Raw genomic sequence first — 20,667 nt, forward strand, 5'->3', positions numbered from 1 at the left:
GATTTGCCTCCTGGCAAAAAGGCCATTGGTACGAAGTGGGTTTACAAGTTGAAACGCAAGCCGGATGGTGAGATCGATCGCCATAAGGCTCGACTTGTTGCAAAGGGTTATGCACAACAAAAAGGCATAGATTATGAAGAGACTTTTGCTCCCACTTGTCGTATGACTACTGTGCGTTTTCTATGTGCATTGGCAGCTCATTTTGGTTGGGATGTACATCAATCAGACATTGTTACTGCTTTCTTGAATGGTGACATATTTGAGGAAGTTTATGTAACGCAGCCTCGCGGTTTTGTCATAAAAGGACAAGAGGACAAAGTGTGCAAATGTAAGAAGGCTTTGTATGGGTTGAAGCAATCTCCTCGTGCTTGGTATGAGAAAGCTGACACTCATTTGGTTAAACGAGGCTTTCGTAACAGTCCAACAGAAAGCACATTGTATGTAAAGCGTGAGGATGATGTATTTCTCATTGTGGTTCTTTATGTTGATGATTTGCTGATCACTGGACCAAATGAGAGACATATTGCTGAATTTAAGGCTGATTTGAATGCTACTTTCAAGATGAAAGATTTGGGGCTGTTGCATCATTACTTGGGTATACAGTTTAAGCAGTGTGATGGTGGTATTGCCTTGTGTCAGAAAAGTTACATAGAGACATTGCTATGTAAGTTTGGACTTGAGGATTGCAAACCTATTGCCACTCCCATGGAAACAGGTTTGAAGTTGAGTCTACATGATGCTGGCGATCCTGCTGATGTCACTCTTTACCAAACTGCTGTTGGCTGCCTCATTTATGTATGCAACACGAGGCCAGATATTCAGTTTGCAGTCTCGCAGGTCAGCAGATTTATGCATAGCCCAGGGTCTAAGCATTGGCAGGCTGTCAAGAGGATTTTCCGCTACCTTAGTGGCACTTTACATCTTGGCTTGTTTTATCCCAAGGGGGGATCATTGCCGCCAGACTTACATGCTTTTTCGGACTCAGATTGGGCTGGTTGTTTTGACACGCGAGTGTCCACGAGTGGTTTTTGTTTCATGCTTGGATGTTCATGTATATCATGGTTGAGCAAGAAGCAACCTACTGTGGCCACTTCGAGTTGTGAGGCTGAGTACAGGGCAGTTTTCACAGCTACGGTTGAGTGTGTATGGCTCAGACGCCTTATGGCTGACTTGGGTGTTGGACAGGACACTGCCAACACTATCTACACTGACAGTCAGAGCGCATTGGCAGTTGCGAGGAACCCAGTTTTTCATGCTCGCACAAAGCACATTGAGGTGCATTACCACTATGTCAGGGAGAGGCTCTCAGCAGGAGAGATCAGCTTGGCTTATGTGCCAACACAGGACAACCTTGCAGATCTTTTCACAAAGGCATTGTCTCGTGAGAAGCTTGAAGCTTTCCGCAAAGCTTTGGGCTTACTCCCCTTTGTGGACTGATCCTGTCCTCAGGGCATGGCACTTCCCTTTACTCATGTGCCAGCTCTCGTTCACCGCATCACTCCAGGGGGGATTTGTTACCATATACATGTGGTAGTGATGTGTGTGAACACACTAGGACCGCCGGGGCATTTTTTCCCTCTTTAGGAGGTTTTTTCCCCCGTGCATTGTATATACGCCCATCACTCTAGGGCTATCTATCTTTCCATTGCACACTAAGGAATACACTCTCTATTGTGTGCCTTGAGCTTCCTTCGTCTTCTCCAAGCTGTGTGTGTTTCTCTGCAACCCTAATTCCAACATGGATGACCCATGACTGGTTAAGTCATGTGATTGAGTTTTGATGGACTGGATAAGTCAAGATTGATTAAGTTAAGTGATTGAGTTTAATGGATCGAATAAGTAATGATTGGTTAAGTTATACGATTGAGCTGGATAAGTCTAGCTTTGAAAAATACTCTATTGAATTGAGTTATTATAAACATTGATGTATACTCAGGGGAATCGTCAAATCACTTCTACGTTGGAAAATCCTCAGAACGATGTTATTTATACGAAGATTTAGGAGAAGAAGTTGTTGCTCAAACAAATGCAACCACCTTCCTTTAAAGGAGAGGGTGATGATATTGAGAAAGATGCAGAAGTATGGATTGAAGCTATGGATGATTACTTCTCTGCTGCAAGGACCACAACTGCAAATCAAGCGATGCTAGAAATATTTCGCCTCTCAGGGAAAGTGAAATTATGGTGGAAACAACATTGTCGTGACATGGGAGTGTTGGAGAACTCTTAGAGTTGGTGGAAAATCAAACAAGCAGTGAAGGAAAGATACTTACCCCCTGCCCATGAAGCGATAAAGATGAATGAGTTCTTTAGCTTGAAACAATACAATCGTCCTTGGAAGAGTACTACTCAAATTTTATAATGCTTAAACATTACGCACCATCAATGACCATAGAGCAGTAGGTAGCTCGCTTTTGTCAAGGTTTAAGAGAACTAATTAATTCGCGATTGGAAGCTCTGAAGCTTACCACTATACAAGATGCTTTACTATGAGCTAAACCTTTAATGAAGGAACAATGGATTACAAGAAGAATTGAACATAATCACAGTTTTAGAGATACCCAATCACAAAGAGCTTATGCTGCTAATGTGCAAGATTGTCCACGCTTGAATGTTTGATGCTTTGAATGTGAAGAGTTGGGACATTATCGGAACTCTTTTCCATGATTGACTAATGGAGCAGCAGTAGCAAGTGAAGCAGACTAAAGACACCACTCTTTTGGATATAATAATGGTCGAGATAGTAATTAGAGTAGGAGTATCCTCACTTTTCTCGAGATGGGGATATCTCGAATCCCTAAGTTGGGGAGAATGAAATGCACCCAATATTTTTCAATAAAAGTATTTTATTCACTTTGCAAATATTTAAGGTTCGCATTTTGTTAAGTCATAGAGTGTTCAAACGAAACGATCGGATTGAAAATCGGACTCTGGAACTATTACTTATGGTTTTTATTCACTTAAAAACTATAGGTTGATGGGAAACTTAAGCCTCAAGATGGTATCTAATGATAAGAGTTGACCATTTAGGAAAGAGAGCAGTTTTAGGAAAGGAAGAGTAATTTTAGAAGAGAAGGAGTAAGAGGAGTACTTTTACGAAAGAAAGAGAGGAGGAGTTAAGTTTAGAGTTCTTATCTTGGAAACCAAGCTTCTTCTAATATTAGAGAATCGAATTCGTGCATCAGAATCCGTGTCTCAAATATTTATTTATTTTAATTTTTAGCCGCAAACGTGCGCGAACTTATCTCTCCTTGTTTTTCTCTATTCTTAGCTTGCCTTGAGAGCCTATATAAAGACCCCTCTCCCTTCACTTTGGAAACACAGACACACACTCTTGGAAGCGGAAGCTCTCTTGCCTTGACATCGGAGTTACCTTCTCTCCCTCAAGCTCTTACCTTCAAGCCATCTCCATCTCCAATTCTTCTCTACCATCGTTGTGTTGCCCTTCTGATTCTTGAGTTCTCTTTCTCTCTTTTCCTTTTCTCTACTTAGTGACTCGAAGCTCGAAGGACGCTCATGTCGCTCCACCTCCAAGGAAGGTGCAGAGGAAGGCATCAACTACTCCAAATGTTGCTCAAGCGGAGGTATTGGTTGCGGAAGAAGTCGAAAGTCGTATAGCCTCAAACACGGGAGGTAATCGAATATGTCGCTAATCCGGTAAGACAATTTTATAATTTTGCATTGTTATTCATGTTGACCTGGGAAGCTAAACATAGGGATTCCCTTAAACTGTCCAAGAAACGTGATTCTATCATAAGAAACAATCATATGTTTTCATACATTAGTGAAAGAATTGTTTGATAAATTGACATTGTTTGTTGAATTGTTATTGCTTAATAATTGTTATTGTTTGATAAGTTGATACTAGTTGATATAAAGAGTTGGTTGATCATGTTGAAGAATCATTCAAAGTGAAGAATTATTGAAAGAATATCTCTTGTTTTTCACGGGTAGCGAGGTGATCCCACGGTTAGCGAAAATTAAGCTGAGGTTATCAGCTCTCTTTTGTTCCTCACGGTTAGCTGGATGCCTCGCGGGTAGCGGGATGCCTCGCGGTTAGAGAGATAGGAAGGTTGCGTAATTTACGGTTAGCGAATAAATCCTTTGCAAAGGCTCTGTTGGTTAGACAAAGAAAGTCCACGGGTAGCGACAACTCATGAGAAATTGTAAAGTTATTTTTGTTGAATTATATGGTTGTTTTCATTAGGCTTTGTTTGAATTTTTTTGGTATTGTTTAAAGGACTGTATAAATGAATCTGTGTCTGAAATTAATTAAAAAACATTATTTGTATATGTAAAACAATGTGGTAGTAATTAGAAATCAAGATAAAAAGTATGAGTGTGGGATGAAAAGTGGGGGCTGGCTCAGGTTGCCAGTCAAGGATGGGTGGTCTCAATTAGTCGATGAACTTTTCACTCCCTCTTATTAAGGGAAGTGAAATTAGAGACTCATTGTGCCAAGAGTCGAAACGTCTCAAATCTATGTGTCCCTGAAAGCTATGGACCTAATTAGTCGAGTTAATTTAGGCTAAGTTTCATATCACATTTATGGTTTATGGATGGCGGCCGTCTCTTAAACGTGGAAAAAAAAGCGTTGTTTATGGATTCTAAATATATCAATGGGATCTCATCTTTATGTTAGGAAACAACTTTGATTAAAACTTGATTTATCGACCTTGCCTGTGGCATATGACCCTTATAACCACGAACACGATGGATAGAGGACTTTTTCTCTTTTGTTGTTCGTATCTCTACTTTGTGGAAACGGAGTAGAGTGTCGTCAACGGAAAAGGAGAATAAAGGAAGGCCATCTATCAAGTCGCCCCAATCTTCTCGGGGTTGAAGACCTCACAATTGATATGAGGACATATATAGTATGGCAATTAGAAATAAAGTTCTTTACTTACCTGCAATACTTTACAGGTGCTTTTCGATTGCGCAAGCTTCACGCCGATCTTTGAGTCGAGCTACAGAAAAGCAATGTGAATAGTTAAACATTTTGTCTTGCAATAATGTGCCACAGATTGAAAATGCTAAGTATACAGTGCACGTCATGCAGAAGTGCCATACAAAAGTATGGTGGAGAGTTGGCATTGTGGTCTCTCCAAAAATAATAAGAAATGGAAGCCGTTCCCTGCCCCGTAGCATTTATGTGTTGCACCAAGCAAACGTATGAGCACAGGAAATTAGATCTAGATAACGGACCTTGCAGTGTTGTCGAGCTGGAGTCGTGCTTGTGCAGTCAAAATGGCCACTGTTGTAAATATATGTACTCTCTGTCGGACACAAAATAAGAGTCAAGACATGCAAAAGATAGAGGATATTGATTAAGCTTAAAGCAAAGCGCATCTAACTTTATGTTCTATGTGTTGAACCATTCAAAAGCGTACGCATAGAGAATTGGAGGCAAATAACGGACATTTAAGTGTTATCGAGTTGAAGTCGTGGTTGCATCTCCATCGTTCACACTTCGATCTATGTGTTCATAATTGCCATGCTTCCAGCAAATCTTTCCTTCTTCTCTCTATTTTTTAGTGTCCTTGTGAATGTAGCCTCAAATGTGTTGCCCTTATTCTGATTATGAAGGGTAGTTTAAATCGCCCATTTTGTTTGGACTTCTTGCTCCATTGCAGATACCTACACCCACAAATACACCCTGTATAGTTTTGACTACACAAAAAATCGGTGTAGTCTTGGAGCCATGCTTGGATCGATGTGGCCTACACCTTAAGAAATTGTATCTGCTGTGGTTCCAATCCAGGCATTTGCTATTGCCAATCTTGTGTTGTCCGTCACCTCTGTCGTTGCCATAAGTACGGATTGTATTGCTGTTGGGCTCCATGTGGGATGTATAGCCTTGAGAAGTGCTTTCACACTTGCCATATGTGGGCATGACATTGACGTGCTTGACAGGATATTGAAATCCTCTCTCCTTCTGTCTTCAACTAATCCTAAAGGTGCTTGAAATCCTATCCATGCAGCAAGGATGTTCACACCAGGAGCAGTGATGATAGGCTTCAAAATGTCCGGTGCAATGAGGTTAGGACCATGTGAAGAGAATGCAACCATCATTCGAGTTGGCCTAATTCCAAGTTTAGTTCCTAGAAACTGTACATGAGCTGTTGGATTCTTGGTTGACTTGATGTATTGCAGGATCTCCTTCACCGAAGAGTGCCCAACCAAGGTAGCGGGGAGAATGTGGTAACCTAAAGAGGTAAGGTCCTCACCTTTGGAAACACCATTGCCGAGAATAATGCCGATACCATCGGCTTTAAAGACAGCTGCAAACCCCTTTGTGTTCCTCATTTTTTCCATCATGATCAACACATGGCATTGTCTTCCCCTTGACGGCATCAGATGAGAGCACATCTAAAGACATACACTCAGCAAGAGATGCATTTCCACCCGGCACCACCACACTGCCTGCATAGACCAGTGGGTCCTCCTTTACTTTAGTATGCCAGATGGACATGCCCTTGTACTCCTTCCCATTACCCAAGATTACTGGGGCCGGGAATTCTCTTTCAATTGAGGTTGCAGCAATGTTGAATATCCACAGAGCCACACTTAGTGCTTCCTCCAAGTGTTGGTCCAGCATTACTTGCCGACATTTTCCATTGCAGAGAATGCACCTATCACAATCGCATATTTACTGTAGAATGGACGTGCTATTGTGCCACCAACAGACACAGAGATGACATCCACACCATCGAGAATGGTTGCATCAAACCCTGCAAGAATTATATCCGAGTTAAAGCAAGACGAATTCCAGCTGACTTTGTACATTGCAATGTGTGCATGTGGTGCCATGCCAAAAGCGGTGCCAATTGCAGCACCAGAGAGGCTAGCATCAGGTACAAACATGCCAACGGTGATGGAGGACGTGTGTGTACCATGCCCATGACTGTCTCGGGGGGATGGGAATCCAACGTTGCCAACGGGTGAGCCGGAAATCGCGACCTTGAATCCACGGACGAAAGTGTGTGCACCGATGACCTTGCAGTTGCAACGGGAGGAACTGAAGGTAGGTGATGATTCACATAAGCCTTCCACCAGGAAGGCACAAGGGAAAAGTCAGCATTGTCACGGAAGCTGCTGCACTCGGGCCAGATGCCGGTGTCGGGGAGTCCAACGATGACATCGGCACCATGCTTACTGACAGGCGAGATACCGCCGATGGGAGAAGCTGCAAGGCTGAGGAAAGCAGGAGTGCGGGTGGTGAGGATTTTGACAATGTTGTCTTCGAAGGCGGCGGTGAGAAGGGCACTGAAGCCTTGGAGAGAGGAGCGATTGGGTAGCGAGCTCCCATTGCTTCTCCAATTAGCAACACAGAGTGCTTTTATTGATGCCATGAGTGGTTTTTTTGGGTGTTGTGCAAGCAGCACATGGTGGTTTGAGGAGAAAAAGAGCCTTTGGCTCACCAAGTAACCAGCAATCATGGAATTCCTTCAAGTCATTGTGTCTTTTACTGCCAAACCCTCAAACACGCCCTGAGCCATCTTCACATGTTGACAGTTCATATAATATTCAACGAGAGCATTTCCAATGGTTAATGTCCCTTACAACTCATAACGAAAGCTCCATGTATGCATTAATTGGCCTTGACATGAATTTGTAGCTTGGTACATGCTTTCAAAACATTCACAATGGAGGAAACATCTGCCATCTGATGCTAGATATTATCTACGAAGATAGCATTCCATGCAAATAAACTCCTTGCTGGCATCATGTCAGTCAACCTGCAACCATCATCCAAGGCTTCACATTCGACATACATACTAATAAGCATCTTGTACCGAGAACTTCGAGTCAAGTCTAGAGTGTCACATTCTCGATAAATCCTGTATCCCTAGATGCTCTTATGAATGCAAGGAGAACATCATCTGGCTCTATACTACTCTTATGGATGCAAGGAGAACATTATTTGGCTCTGTACTACTGACTTGCATTCTATCAAAAAGATCCAGAGTTTTGAGCCAGCAACCATACTGACTATAACCTACTATTAATGTATTCCATGTGATCGTGCTCCCTCACTATATGTACGAATGATGATGAGGAAGGCAGTTTTCTCTTTCCTCTCTCACCTGTGTTTCCCTGCTTCAGAAGTTCTGATTGCCAGTGCTGCTTTTATGAAGCTTTGGACAAGAATGCACGGAGCGCCCTGCCCTACAAGGCTCTTCTCTTCAAGGGTAGCACTTTCCAGCCCCGGCCAACTCCTGATTGTCGTTGCCTTCATCGCATGTGTGTCCTCAGAGCGGCGTTCTGGGATTACGCGTCTCCTTTCAAAGAAAGCTTTTGGGCCGACAAAGTAATTACATATAGCGAATTTGCCCCTCCACGTGGCTCAGTCTCGTGTGGAGGAACTGAAAAAGGACATTAGGCTCACCAAGTAAAAAGAAACTCAGTGTCTCTACCTCAGTTTCTTTTTTAGATGCTGATGGATATTCTCTCTCCACCCCCTCTCTCCCAATTGGAAAATCCAAGTCAACCCCCCTCTCTGTCTACGACATGTCGCTTGCGAGCAAGCTAGAGAGAGAGAGAGAGACCCTATGAATACCCCTCCCCCCCCCTCCCCCCCCCCCCCCCCCCCCCCCCTCATCACTAATTGACACCTCCTTCTTAGGGAGGTGGGATCAATGGTCCACAGTAGGCATCGCAAGGCGGGTGCAATCCGGGCCGTCGGATCGTCATTTGAACTAGGTGTGAACTAAGAGTGAACTCGGAGGTATGTGCACCACACCAAATCTGGTGTGAACTCGGTGTGAATTCAACATGAACTAGGTGTGTATTGGGGAGGATCTGCACACCACACCAAATTTGGTGTGAACTCAATGCGAACTCAGTGTGAACTAGGTGTAAACTTGTCCGCGATGCCGTGATTTATAAACTTACCACACACACACACCTTTCAACGAGCACGCATTAGCCTAACGGTTAGAGTCAATTCCATGGGGGAGAGGGTAGCGGGTTCAAGTCCCAGATCCGAAAAACTAGGAATCTTTTGCATTCCATAGGCAATCCAACAGTCACAATCAACCGGTGATTGTGAGCCATTGATCCCACCTCCCAAAAGGAGGTGTCATTTATTAACCCCCCCCCCCCCCCCCCCCCCCCCCCTTCACGTGACTCGTGCTCCCATCCCCTCTGCCCTCATGCTCGCGCAACAGACATAGGTCTCTCTCTCTCTCTCTCTCTCTCTCTCTCTCTCTCTCTTATGCCCTCGCCGCACTGAGTGTTGTGGGAGTGGCATAGGAGAATAGGGTGAATAGTGTCCCACAACACTCAGTGCGGCGAGGGCATAAGACACAGAGAGAGAGAGAGAGAGAGAGAGAGAGAGAGAGAGAGAGAGGTTAGCGGCCCAAGCTTGAGAGAGCGACAACGCACCGGTGCCACTTGTTCTTCTTCGTGAGAGCGGCCCAGAGAACACTCTGGAATCCGTTACCACTTGGACCAACCCATACAAACGTACTCGCGGAGAGAGAATATGCAAGCCCGTCAATTTTTAAGTATGTCTGGTCAATGCTGGAAAAAGCAGTAAATGGCATCTTATTCCTAATGGCTTTAAAAAATTAAAAGGGCTAAAACACTAAAAGGTTTCTAATAAGCGTGGATCCGTCGTCAGTGAAACAAGGGAGCGTCGGTGAATACAAAGGATTTGTTGGTTCAACTTAGGTGATCACACCACGTCAAGAAGCTAGCATCTCACAATAATGATGCCGATAGCAAGCGCATGGCCCAGCCGTATGCCTTGCTCGCATTGAGTTCATTGACCTCCCGAGGCCTTGAATTCTCACTCAAACCCCGAGTGAAAGTACCAAGCAAAGGCGCTTGTTACATTATCACTACATGCTGCACTCTCTCTCTTGCACACGCCTCCCGCCTCTCTCTCCTGCTCCTACAACATGCTACCCATTTGATGCATAGCTGATTTCCAACCTTTGCTTTCTGTCTTCCATGCAAACCATTCGTCCCTACCACTCAACCTTTCATACTCCTCAACCATCCACCCTTTCTATTTGAAGGAATTTTTCTTCTTCCCAGAGACCTACTTGTTCACCATTTTACAACGGCTGGATATTTAAAAACGTATTTTCCACTTGTTCAATAGTTGACCTGATAGTGAGTTTTTTTGTGCAGAATTGTTTTATGAAAGGATTGATTTTTTTAATGTAGATTCTTCTCTTTATTTATTTTTTAAAAAGTGTAATAGGGACTTGGCTTAAGTGAATAATTTTAGTCTGATGACCTACATTAAAAAAAAGCATTTGCTCCGAGCTCCAAAATGGCCTTTGAGCTCAATAAAATTATACCCTATGTCCAACCTTTGAATTCTTCGAGCAAGCACTCACGCCTTTGTCGCGGCCATGCTCTTCAACGACCATGAGCATGGTCCCACAATGCTTCAACCTATCATCATTTCACACTGCACCTTTAAAACAGCTCCAAAAACAATCTTGCTCAACACAATCACATTTGTAGCTTTAGTGTCATATTGTGTTGCATAACAAACAATTTTTTCGGCTCATATGCACCCCTACTAGAACCACGACATTAACAACTTGTAGAGCCAAGGTACAGCATACAAACGACAGCTCCATGAGACTAAAATCTTAACAAAAATTGATCTCAAGCCTGAATAAGGAGACATACTCTACATTGTTATATAAGTAACTTTTACAATATTATGGCCAAAAAAAAATTACTGTAACTTTTACAAAATATATTATGGCCAAAAAAAAATTACTGTGAAACATATCAACAAAGTCAGCACCATGAAGTAGCTCATAGTTATCAGTCACCTGTGCACATGCATGTACCCATGCGGTCCACATTGCAGGCCACAACAATGCCAAAGTCTACACTATTACACTTACAACTCCCTTGGAACAGATCCAAAATTGGGCAAGTTGAACAATAAATCTAGTAATATAAGAAGGAATTTTTTTCAGATCGAACAAGGCAGAAAAAAACAAAAACCAATTCCAACCAAAAATTTCCTCTAAAGTAAACAGTTAAAAAACACCTCAGAAGCAAGACAAAAACCTCATACAGCGAACCTCTCATGCTGTGAACGTCGAATTTGTTTTGGGTATGCAAGATACTGCACATTTTGTCCAAACACAGAAATCCTGCAAATTAAACACACAAAAGCTCTCTTTCTCATTGAAAGCCTGAAAGTTTGCAGTTCGCTGTAATTCCATTATCAAGGTGAGGAGTCACCCCTTTCCACACATTAAATCTGTCATGACTCAGAAAGATCAAAAGAATTTACTTGATGTGATTGCACAAGAAAGTTTCACCAGCCAACTCACCCACTATACCTCATAACATTCCAGACATATGTAGGCATGGCTAAGGGTGTTCCAAACACAAGCTATTAGGGAGCTCACAGATTACTAAGCTTCTGCGTCTCTTAAGTGCAAATTCCAAACAAAATTGGCTATAGTCTAAACATTTCAACCCAGTCAATTTATGCCCCAGTCATATCAATACAAACTACTACCTGGAGCCACAAGATCAATTAGTTGAAATTAGTGGTTTTGTCCCTTCTCCATAAAGCAGACTGCCACTGCCTTTGCTCTTTTTGCTCAATCCAGTCATTAAAGGGAAGAGAGTCTGGGAAGCAAGTGCTCAATGCCTTGGAGAACAATAGCTTCCTCAAGATTCTCTGTATGATGAAATTCTTGTCACTGGAAAATCCGAGAACTTTCAACTCTCAGACGATTGAGAATCTTCACAAGAGACTATTGGATGGTGCATGTACAAGCATGGGCATCAGTATCATCGTCCTCTTCTTCAGATTCACCTGTGTCACTGCTCAAACACCAACAGAGAGTTGTCCAATACTTATTTTAAAAAACTGCAAGTTTCAGCACCATAAACTTCTAATAAATATACAAGCACAACAAAAAATTTACACATACAAAAATGTTCGCAACAACCCCAAAGCAAACCCAACACTTCTACATAAAAATGATCACCAAACAAAAACTAGTACCGATGTAGTTAGTTTGTGAAAAACAGAACAATCTTTTAGAAAGTCTACACAGGACATCAAGAATCAGAATTCCCCCATACCCCAACCAACAAACCGCCTAAATAAAGAAAAATAAAGAGTAGGTGCATGGCACGAGCCATGTTTCGTTAGAAATGAAGCAAAATAAATCTAATCATCGTGTGGCACAAGAAATTTTCCATGAGTTTAGATGTCTCGTTGCTTTGACGCGCTTCGTGTCGTTTTGTTTCAAATATGTCCAGACGAAAGAAAACAGCTACATGGAGTGTAGCATTTCTGCATTGAAATACATATTAAGCACATGATACCAATATACAACATTTAAACAAACTCCGTTATGAAAAATCTTAAGATCAAATCATCCAGGGAGTAAAAGATAAAATGGCTACTATTGAACTAGTATAATATTGTGTGTGTGGATTAAAGAACCAAGGAAATTGGCCATATGTGTGGGTGTGCAAGTGAGAATTCACAAAATGGGCATCATAAGAGCCTGAAATCAAATGTGCACACAGAGAGAAACAGAGAAATTAATGTTGTATAAAGGCCAAAATGGTCATGAGACGCAAACAGGCAGCGGGAGGTGTCTCTTGGTGTCTGTTTATTTTTTTGTATTTTCTTTCCCCCAAAGCTCTCAATATCGGCAAGTGGACAAGGCCTGGACTTTCGGCGACGGACCAGATGGAAACACAAGGGAATAACTGCAATCTTACACACTTGGTAACACCAACACAACTTGAAAGAGAGAAAGAGAGAGAGAATCCACGTGAGATTTGGAGTGGTTAGAGCTCCAGGCATTGACACGCCCAAGTGGACTTGGGTTACGTGCAACCGCAACAAGCAAAAAATTTTATGTGATTCTTTCCTGGAGTGATACAGAACACTGCCAAAGAGCTCCGATACCAATGTAAGGTGCAGCAGAAGTGAATGTTGATAGTGCTCAGGATGAGTGCTCCGAACTGTGCTCAAGGGTTCCTTTTACTTACGGAAGGGAGAGCCTTCCGTTCTTAGAGAGAAAGTGCAAGTGCAATGATCACAAACAAAGTGAATGCTATTGTGAATGAAAGTGCTGAGAATGAGAGAGAGAGAGAGAGAGAGAGAGAGAGAGAGAGAGAAGAGAGAAGAATACAACATCAGACGATTCTCAAACCCTCCTCCAAGGGCCGCCCTCTCTATGGCAAGAGAGGTCTATGCTATAGATTGCACAAATCTGGTATAATGGTCTAGATGCAATGGACTTCCTGACGATGGCGACGACAAGGACGGGCTGAAAACTGAAAACGCTAGGGCTGAAATGCTGCGGGAAACTGGGACTATGTCTGTGACGATGACGGTGACGACGACTAGCAAAATGCTATGTGCTGAATTCTGAAATCTGCTGGCTGATTTGGAAAACGCTGGCTGAACTGAAGGGATGATGCGGATCTGCTACGAGAAGGGTGAGACCTGCAAAGCTATGGGCTGATTTGCAAGTGTCGATGGCTGAAAACCAAAAGCGCTGGCAAGTTCTGCTGGGTCGGAATGCCGGAGACTGAAAACGCTAGGCAATTCTGCAAGTCTACAAAACGCTAGGCTTGATCTACAAGTCTGCAAAAACGCCAAGTGCTGGGATTTAAAAACGCTGGTTGATCTGGGAGATCCAAAAATGCCAGGAGTCTTGTTGGCTGAAAACGCTAGGCTCTCTGCCGGTCTGCTGAGGAGAAGCACTGCAAGTTGTAAACTTCTTCTGTTGCCTCTTTTGCCTGTAGTGAGCGCCCCCCCTCTGCTTATAAAGGTCCATCTGGCTGGGTTGAGCAGTCCCCCCTACAGCCCCACGACCTTGGAAATGGATAAATTAAATAAAGAAAATCATAAAAATGCCTGCAACTGAACTACCCCAAAATGCCATGGAAATTTGGGTGTACTGGCTTGGACAATGCAAATGCTGGGGGCTATTGGGTTGTGCAATCAGAGGATATGCAACTACTCTTAAGTGCCTGGACATGCACTACCTACGCACAGGCTCACAAGGGTGCCAGAACACTTCCTAGGCTAACCTCAATCCTAGACCTGGGAGATAGCTTGTCCACATGCACATAGGGTAAGATGTGCAAGTGACACCTCCGACCATATGTTGGTCCTCCTCCAGTGAGCCAGTACAAGAACTTGTCAAGAAGATCCTGCAGAAGTCGAAGAGACTGAGGAAATCCTTCAACCGGAACAGATAATACACCACTCCGAGAGACAACTAAAGTCCGGGAGACTACATCGAAAATATTTAGTCAAGTTGTAACAAAATGCTTACGTGTCAAAGCCTAAAGAATGGAGCCAACTTACATATGCCGGCCAAGGGGCCTAAACCCTAAGAAGAACAAGTAACAGACGAAGAAGTCCTACCAACTTATGGGGACCCCGTCCAATGGGGCCCCAAGTGACACAAAGGATTAAAATAAAGCAGGATCCGGACACACGCCAAAACTGATGATGTGACAGATTTCCGAAAATTGCGCTGGCATGATGACGTGGCAAGCTGTACGGGTTTGTGTGATTTGCGTTGTTTGATGACGTGGCAGCTGTACGGATTTCCGTGATTTACGCTGGCAGCTTTTTGGCTTTGCTTTTGGACCATATGCTTTTGAGTTTGAAGGCTTTTTACTGTAACTGCTCTTTAGGCCAAGGGCCATTACATATGTATGAGGTTAGGGCTCATTCTCTGGCATGCTTCCTCGAGAAGGTGCAGAGTTTGGAGTATCGGCTTGTACTATGTTGATGCAATATAAAGAAATACCGAAAGGGGCGCCAAGGTTTGGGGCCAACACTCTCTGGGGTGGAGTTCCGCCACTCCGTGTCACGTGTCGTCTCTCCCTCTCTATTTCAGTTGTTATTGAAGTGCTAAAAGTTTGCTCAGTCTCTTCTTTTCTATTGGCACGTGGTGCCCGTCTTGTGACAGTGGTATCAGAGCATCATGCGTGTGCTTTTTTGAAAGCATACCGGTCCTACAAAAGAGGAGACAGAGCTATTGGAATTTCGATTTGAGGTATCTTCGCCGTCCAACCCGGACTTATTAGGCACTCCCACCCTTACTTCATCGCGCATTGGGCGCGCTCCCGTCTTCATCGCAGTGTCTACTCAACGAGCTTCACGACATTCTTTCGCGGCATCCTCAGCAGAATCTTCCGATGCTGCAAAGTTTCCAACAATTTTTGAACTACATGTTACCCCCTCTGATACCCCAGGTGGTACCTCCTCCTCCGGCACCAGAAAGTACGAGAGTTTCCAACCGGCAACCTTCTCAACCATCTGTTCCGATCGAGGGAGTCTTCAGGAATATGGTGCAGCCATCTGACCCTCATCCAATGCAACCACCTTTGCCACCACCACTACCCCCACCTCCACCACCACCGCCACCAAGCTACAATGTTTGGAGCCCATATGAATACCCTTATTATCCATACCCGGGACATGCGCCTAACCAACCCAAAGATTTCAAAGATGGTGGCACGACAGTCAAATTTCTCACTTTTTCCGGGGTGAAAGATCGCAAGAAAGCATTGCAGTTCCTACAGCAATTCGACAACATCTATGCTTTGGGAAACTATACAGAAGAATCCAAGATTTCTCGAGCAAAGGGATTTCTTAAAGATAATGCTATGCAATGGTGGAGTTCAATCGCGACACAACCGCATGCTCCAAGGACCTGGCAAGCTTTCAAGACAGTTTTTGCACATAGTTACATGACTTCGATGTTTGAAGTCTGGATTTTGGCAGAGTGGGGCAACTTGAAAATGCTTGCCACCGAAACCATGGACGACTATAACCAAAGGTTTCTCGACGTGTACCTTCCGTTGTCCTCCTTTAAGTTCATTCCCTTGGAGGACCAGTGCGAACGCTACACCATTGGACTACCATCACCATTGCAGAAATATTGTCTCTCCAAGCAAGTCTCTACCATGCAAGAGCTTATGGACCATGCCGCGATCGGCTACAAGCTCATGAAAGGAAAGTTGGAGTTTACCACAGAAGAACCTCCGGCCACTAACCAGAACTCCCGACAACAACGAACAAATTCTTGGGAATCCCGTGAAAACCAACCTCAACAGCCTCGTCTGACACAACGTCAACGAGACGCCTTGCTACAAGAAGGCCGATGCTTCGAATGTTTCCAAACAGGGCATACGTTAGATACATGTCCTGAGCGAGCCTCAACGTCCTCAGTGCAACCTTCTGCTCCCACGACAGACAAATCCCCACGCCCACCTCCGACCAAGAAGGCTAGACCTGCTATTGGCCTAGTACCCGATATTTATGGTATACACCTGGAGAGTTTTAATGAATTATGTAGAGCTTATGGAAAAGTCAACGGCTTGAAAACCCTTATTTTCTTTGACCCCAGAGCTATGGAGAACTTCATCCATCCAGAATTCTTGAAGCAGATGCACTTTGATTATGATGCAAAGGGTGGAGAAATTGAAGTTGAGCTAGCCACGGGGCAAACTCAGAAAGTGGTACCGCTCATTGGTGCACTTCCAGTGACTATACAAGATTATCATGGAAAAGCTGATTTCCACATTATGAAGTTGGGCAATTGCGACGTTCTCTTGGGCATGCCCTAGCACGACAAGAATGATGCAACTCTCCACATCCGGAACCGAACCATCACCTTGATGCAGAAGGGCAAGCCCGTTGTCCTCAAAGTTCGGTTGTCCGAACAAAACCCTGAATGACCTCTCTAGTTGTTTTCTAGTTAGATACTTTTGAACATTGTTTGAGAAAGTATTGTTTACAATTTGTTTGAAATGGATGCTATCTGTTTTACACCTGTCATGGTGCTGATTTGAAATGTTTGACTCCGGTTTCAATACTCGTTTCATTGATTGGTGATTTTCACTCCCAGGTGGAGAAGTGAGAAATACTGTTTTGGTATTGTTTGAACCTCGGAACGACGCAGGCCGATGCCTAGGGAGCGTTTCATTGTATGCTAGAAAACCTCCGAACGACGCAGGCCGATGCCTGGGGAGCCCGTTTGGTTGTATGCTTGAACCTCCGAGCGACGCAGACTGCGGTCTTGGGAGAGTTTGGTTGTACAGTCCTCTGAGCTCATGGCCCGGACCTTTTTAGACTAGGTAGTCATTGAGTAGCTTTATACTGCAGGCTGTTTGTCTCAGGGGAGTGCTCAGCGGCGCTGTTTGTTGTGTCTTGTAACATGCATATGTGAGCATTTGTGTTGCATTGTGATGTGTCAATTACTGAATATTCCTAATTGGATGAGATTGTTTGCGTATGTAATTTTAGTGCATCAAGACACCCGTGGAAGATCGGTACGGTCTAGGTGTGATGGCTAATTTTACTACGCCGGAATATCAAGAGTTTCGATCTGGACGAAAAGAGAAGCTAACTCCTTGATCAAAACAGCCGAAAGGAGAAGCTAACTCCTTGATCAAAAGAGCAGAAAGGAGAAGCTAACTCCTTAATTAAAAGAGCACAGTCCCTCGACATGTCCCTCGAAAATTTTTTTGAGCTAACTTGAGTTGTCGTGGACGATTACTCTCTTTCAAGAAGGGGAGATGTAACAAACTACTGACGTGTCAAAGCCTAAAGAATGGAGCCAACTTACAGATACCGGCCGAGGGGCCTAAACCCTAAGAAGAACAAGTAACAGAAGAAGAAGTCCTACCAACTTATGGGGACCCCGTCCAATGGGACCACAAGTGACACAAAGGATTAAAAATAAAGCAGGATCCGGACACACGCCAAAACTGATGACGTCGCAGATTTTTCAGAATTGCGCTAGCATGATGACGTGGCAGGCTGTACGGCGCGATTTGCGCTGGCTGATGACGTGGCAGCTATACAGATTTCCGTGATTTACACTGGCAGCTTTTTGGCTTTGCTTTTGGACCAGATGCTTTTGAGTTTGAAGGCTTTTTACTGTAACTGCTTTTTAGGCCAAGGGCCTTTAAATATGAGGTTAGGGCTCAGGTGGAGAAATTGAAGCTGAGCTAGCCACGGGGCAAACTCAGAAAGTGGTACCGCTCATTGGTGCACTTCCAGTGTGTTGCTAAATTGGCTTTATCTAACAGAAAAATAATTCTAAATGAATTATTGGATTTATAAGTGAGAGGGTTTTCTCGCTTGGAACAACAGGAAAAATAATTCTAAATGAATTATTGGAATTTTAAGTGAGAGGGTTTTTCTCACTGGAGACATCCGAGTACAGAGTATTCCTAGTGCATCATTCAAAGTAATGACGGGAGCACTGTGAACGGGAATATCTGTAAGGCCACCAAGAACGGGTACTTCTGATGCGTCACATCGGATGGGTGACAGGGAGCATCGGGAAGAAGTATCCGACCATCCGGGAACGGACATCTCTGATGCGTCATAGGATGGGTGACATAGAGCATCGTGAAGGGGATTGTACCGTAAGTTCGGTAGGAAAGGACTAGGTGATGGTTATTCCTGATGCGTCACAAGGTGGGTGACGGGTGCATCAGAAAGGGGATATCCATAGTCGAGAGGAAATCCGAACTGGAAAGAGGAATACGCGTAAAGACGCAAGCACAAGAATAAAGATGGGTTCTGAGAAGCTTTTCTTAAAAAGCAGATATTTTAACGAGTTTTTCGGGAAGAGCAGACGCTTTCCCGCGAGGAATCTATGTTTGCATTGCATTCGTACATGTGGTTGCATCCAGGGACGCTTGGGTAGTGTTGTGAAAGCATTGTTTTTAACTTATAAGGTTTTATTGAGTTTTTGGGCAGGTTCAGACCAATTTTAAAAATATGTCGGCCGTCCACTTAATAAGTGGGCAGCCACTTAGAAAATAAAGCAACAAAACCAGCCAGCGAATTCTCTCTCCCTATTTCGGGTAGAACAGTGGAAAAAAGAAAAAAAAAGACGGCCGCGATCTCTCCGCGAGCAGCTATTCGTGTTGTGGTGAAGGAGCTATAAAAGCACCACATGCCCTCACTGAAGGGAGGTTGCCAGTGCCAGCAAGAGAAGACTCTGCCACCGGAAGACGCGCGAGATCGCGAGACCAAGAAGCACGGAAGTCGCTTTTCCCGCGCAAGAGCGACAGGTATCTATTGTGGATTCGCCATACGAATTGTTGTCGTGTGTTTGCGTGTGTGTTTGCAGGTACTTCATCGCGAAGGAGAAGCGAGAAGGCTTCGGCCTACGCTTGGAAATTCCGGAAACGGAATTCGGAAATTGTCTGCGGAGTCTCGACTACGAGTACAGACAGAAAAAGGATTGAGAGCTTGTCTCTCAGATTTCCCTTACGGGAAGGAACGACCATCGAGTCAGAGATTTAGAACGGAGGGGTTTTCTCCGGTTCTTGTGCTTGTAAAAAGATTTTCCCTAATAAAGAATACTCCATAAGGGGGGGGACCAGCCCATCTTCTGGTCCACATTACTGTGTCGATCTTCTCACTTTATCTCTCTGTCTCTATCTATTTCTCTCTATATCCTCTGGCTTCAATATTAAGTGATAAATTTTATTTATCCGAGTATATTTTATATTGCTATGCGCTCCCATTTGTGACACAGTGACTATACAAGATTATCATGGAAAAGCTGATTTCCACATTATGAAGTTGGGCAACTGCGACGTTCTCTTGGGCATGCCCTGGCACGACAACTCTCCACGTCCAGAACCGAACCATCATCGTGATGCAGAAGGGCAAGCCTGTTGCCCTCAAAGTTCGATTGTCCGAACAAAACCCTGAATGACCTCTCTAGTTGTTTTCTAGTTAGATACTTTTGAACATTGTTTGAGAAAGTATTGTTTACACTTTGTTTGAAATGGATGCTATCTGTTTTAAACCTGTCTTGGTGCCGATTTGAAATGTTTGACTCTGGTTTCAATACTGGTTTCATTGATTGGTGATTTTTACTCCCAAGTGAAGAAGTGAGAAATACTGTTATGGTATTGTTTGAACCTAGGAACGACGCAGGCCGATGCCTGGGTAGCGTTTCATTGTATGCTAGAAAACCTCCGAAGGACGCAGGCCGTTGCCTGGGGAGCGTTTGGTTGTATGCTTGAACCTCCGAGCGACGCAGACTGCGGTCTGGGGAGCGTTTGGTTGTACAGTCCTCTGAGCTCATGGCCCGGACCTTTTTAGGTTATTTGCGGGAGGAGTGACGAGGTAGTCGTTGAGTAGCTTCATAGCGCAGACTGTTTGTCCCAGGGAGTGCTCAACGGCGTTGTTTGTTGTGTCTTGTAACATGCATATGTGAGCATTTGTGTTGCATTGTGATGTGTCAATTACTGAATATTCCTAATTGGATGAGATTGCCTGGGTATGTAATTTTAGTGCATCAACACACCCGTGGAAGATCAGTACGGTCTAGGTGTGATGGCTAATTTTACTACGCCAGAATATCAAGAGTTTCGATCTGGACGAGAGGAGAAGCTAACTCCTTGATCAAAACAGCCGAAAGGAGAAGCTAACTCCTTGATCAAAAGAACATAAAGGAGAAGCTAACTCCTTAATAAAAGGAGCACAGTCCCTCGAAATGTCCCTCGGAAATTTTTTTGAGCTAACTTGAGTTGTTTTGCAAATATGTTGTAATCGTGGACGATTACTCTCTTTCAAGAAGGGGAGATGTAACAAACTGCTGACGTGCCAAAGCCTAAAGAATGGAGCCAACTTACAGATGCCGGTCGAGG

General features: G+C 43.9%; 1 protein-coding gene and 1 pseudogene across 1 annotated transcript in view; both read right to left on the reverse strand.

Annotated features, from left to right (window-relative positions):
• Nucleotides 1–5,475: 5,475 nt before the first annotated feature.
• On the reverse strand, nucleotides 5,476–7,352 carry LOC147419443 (subtilisin-like protease SBT1.5 pseudogene; annotated as a pseudogene).
• Nucleotides 7,353–11,139: 3,787 nt separating this feature from the next.
• Nucleotides 11,140–20,667, reverse strand: part of LOC147419444 (uncharacterized) — a 33,833-nt gene continuing 24,305 nt past the window's right edge. Inside the window, exon 2 of the mRNA XM_086506082.1 lies at nucleotides 11,140–11,817. Within this exon, the coding sequence (XP_086362208.1) occupies nucleotides 11,748–11,817 (70 nt within the window). The 3' untranslated portion in view covers nucleotides 11,140–11,747. The remainder of the gene's footprint in view (nucleotides 11,818–20,667) is intronic.

Source organism: Adiantum capillus-veneris, chromosome 29, assembly GCF_014529385.1.
Source record: "Adiantum capillus-veneris isolate H3 chromosome 29, ASM1452938v2, whole genome shotgun sequence".
Taxonomy (NCBI): domain Eukaryota; kingdom Viridiplantae; phylum Streptophyta; class Polypodiopsida; order Polypodiales; family Pteridaceae; genus Adiantum; species Adiantum capillus-veneris.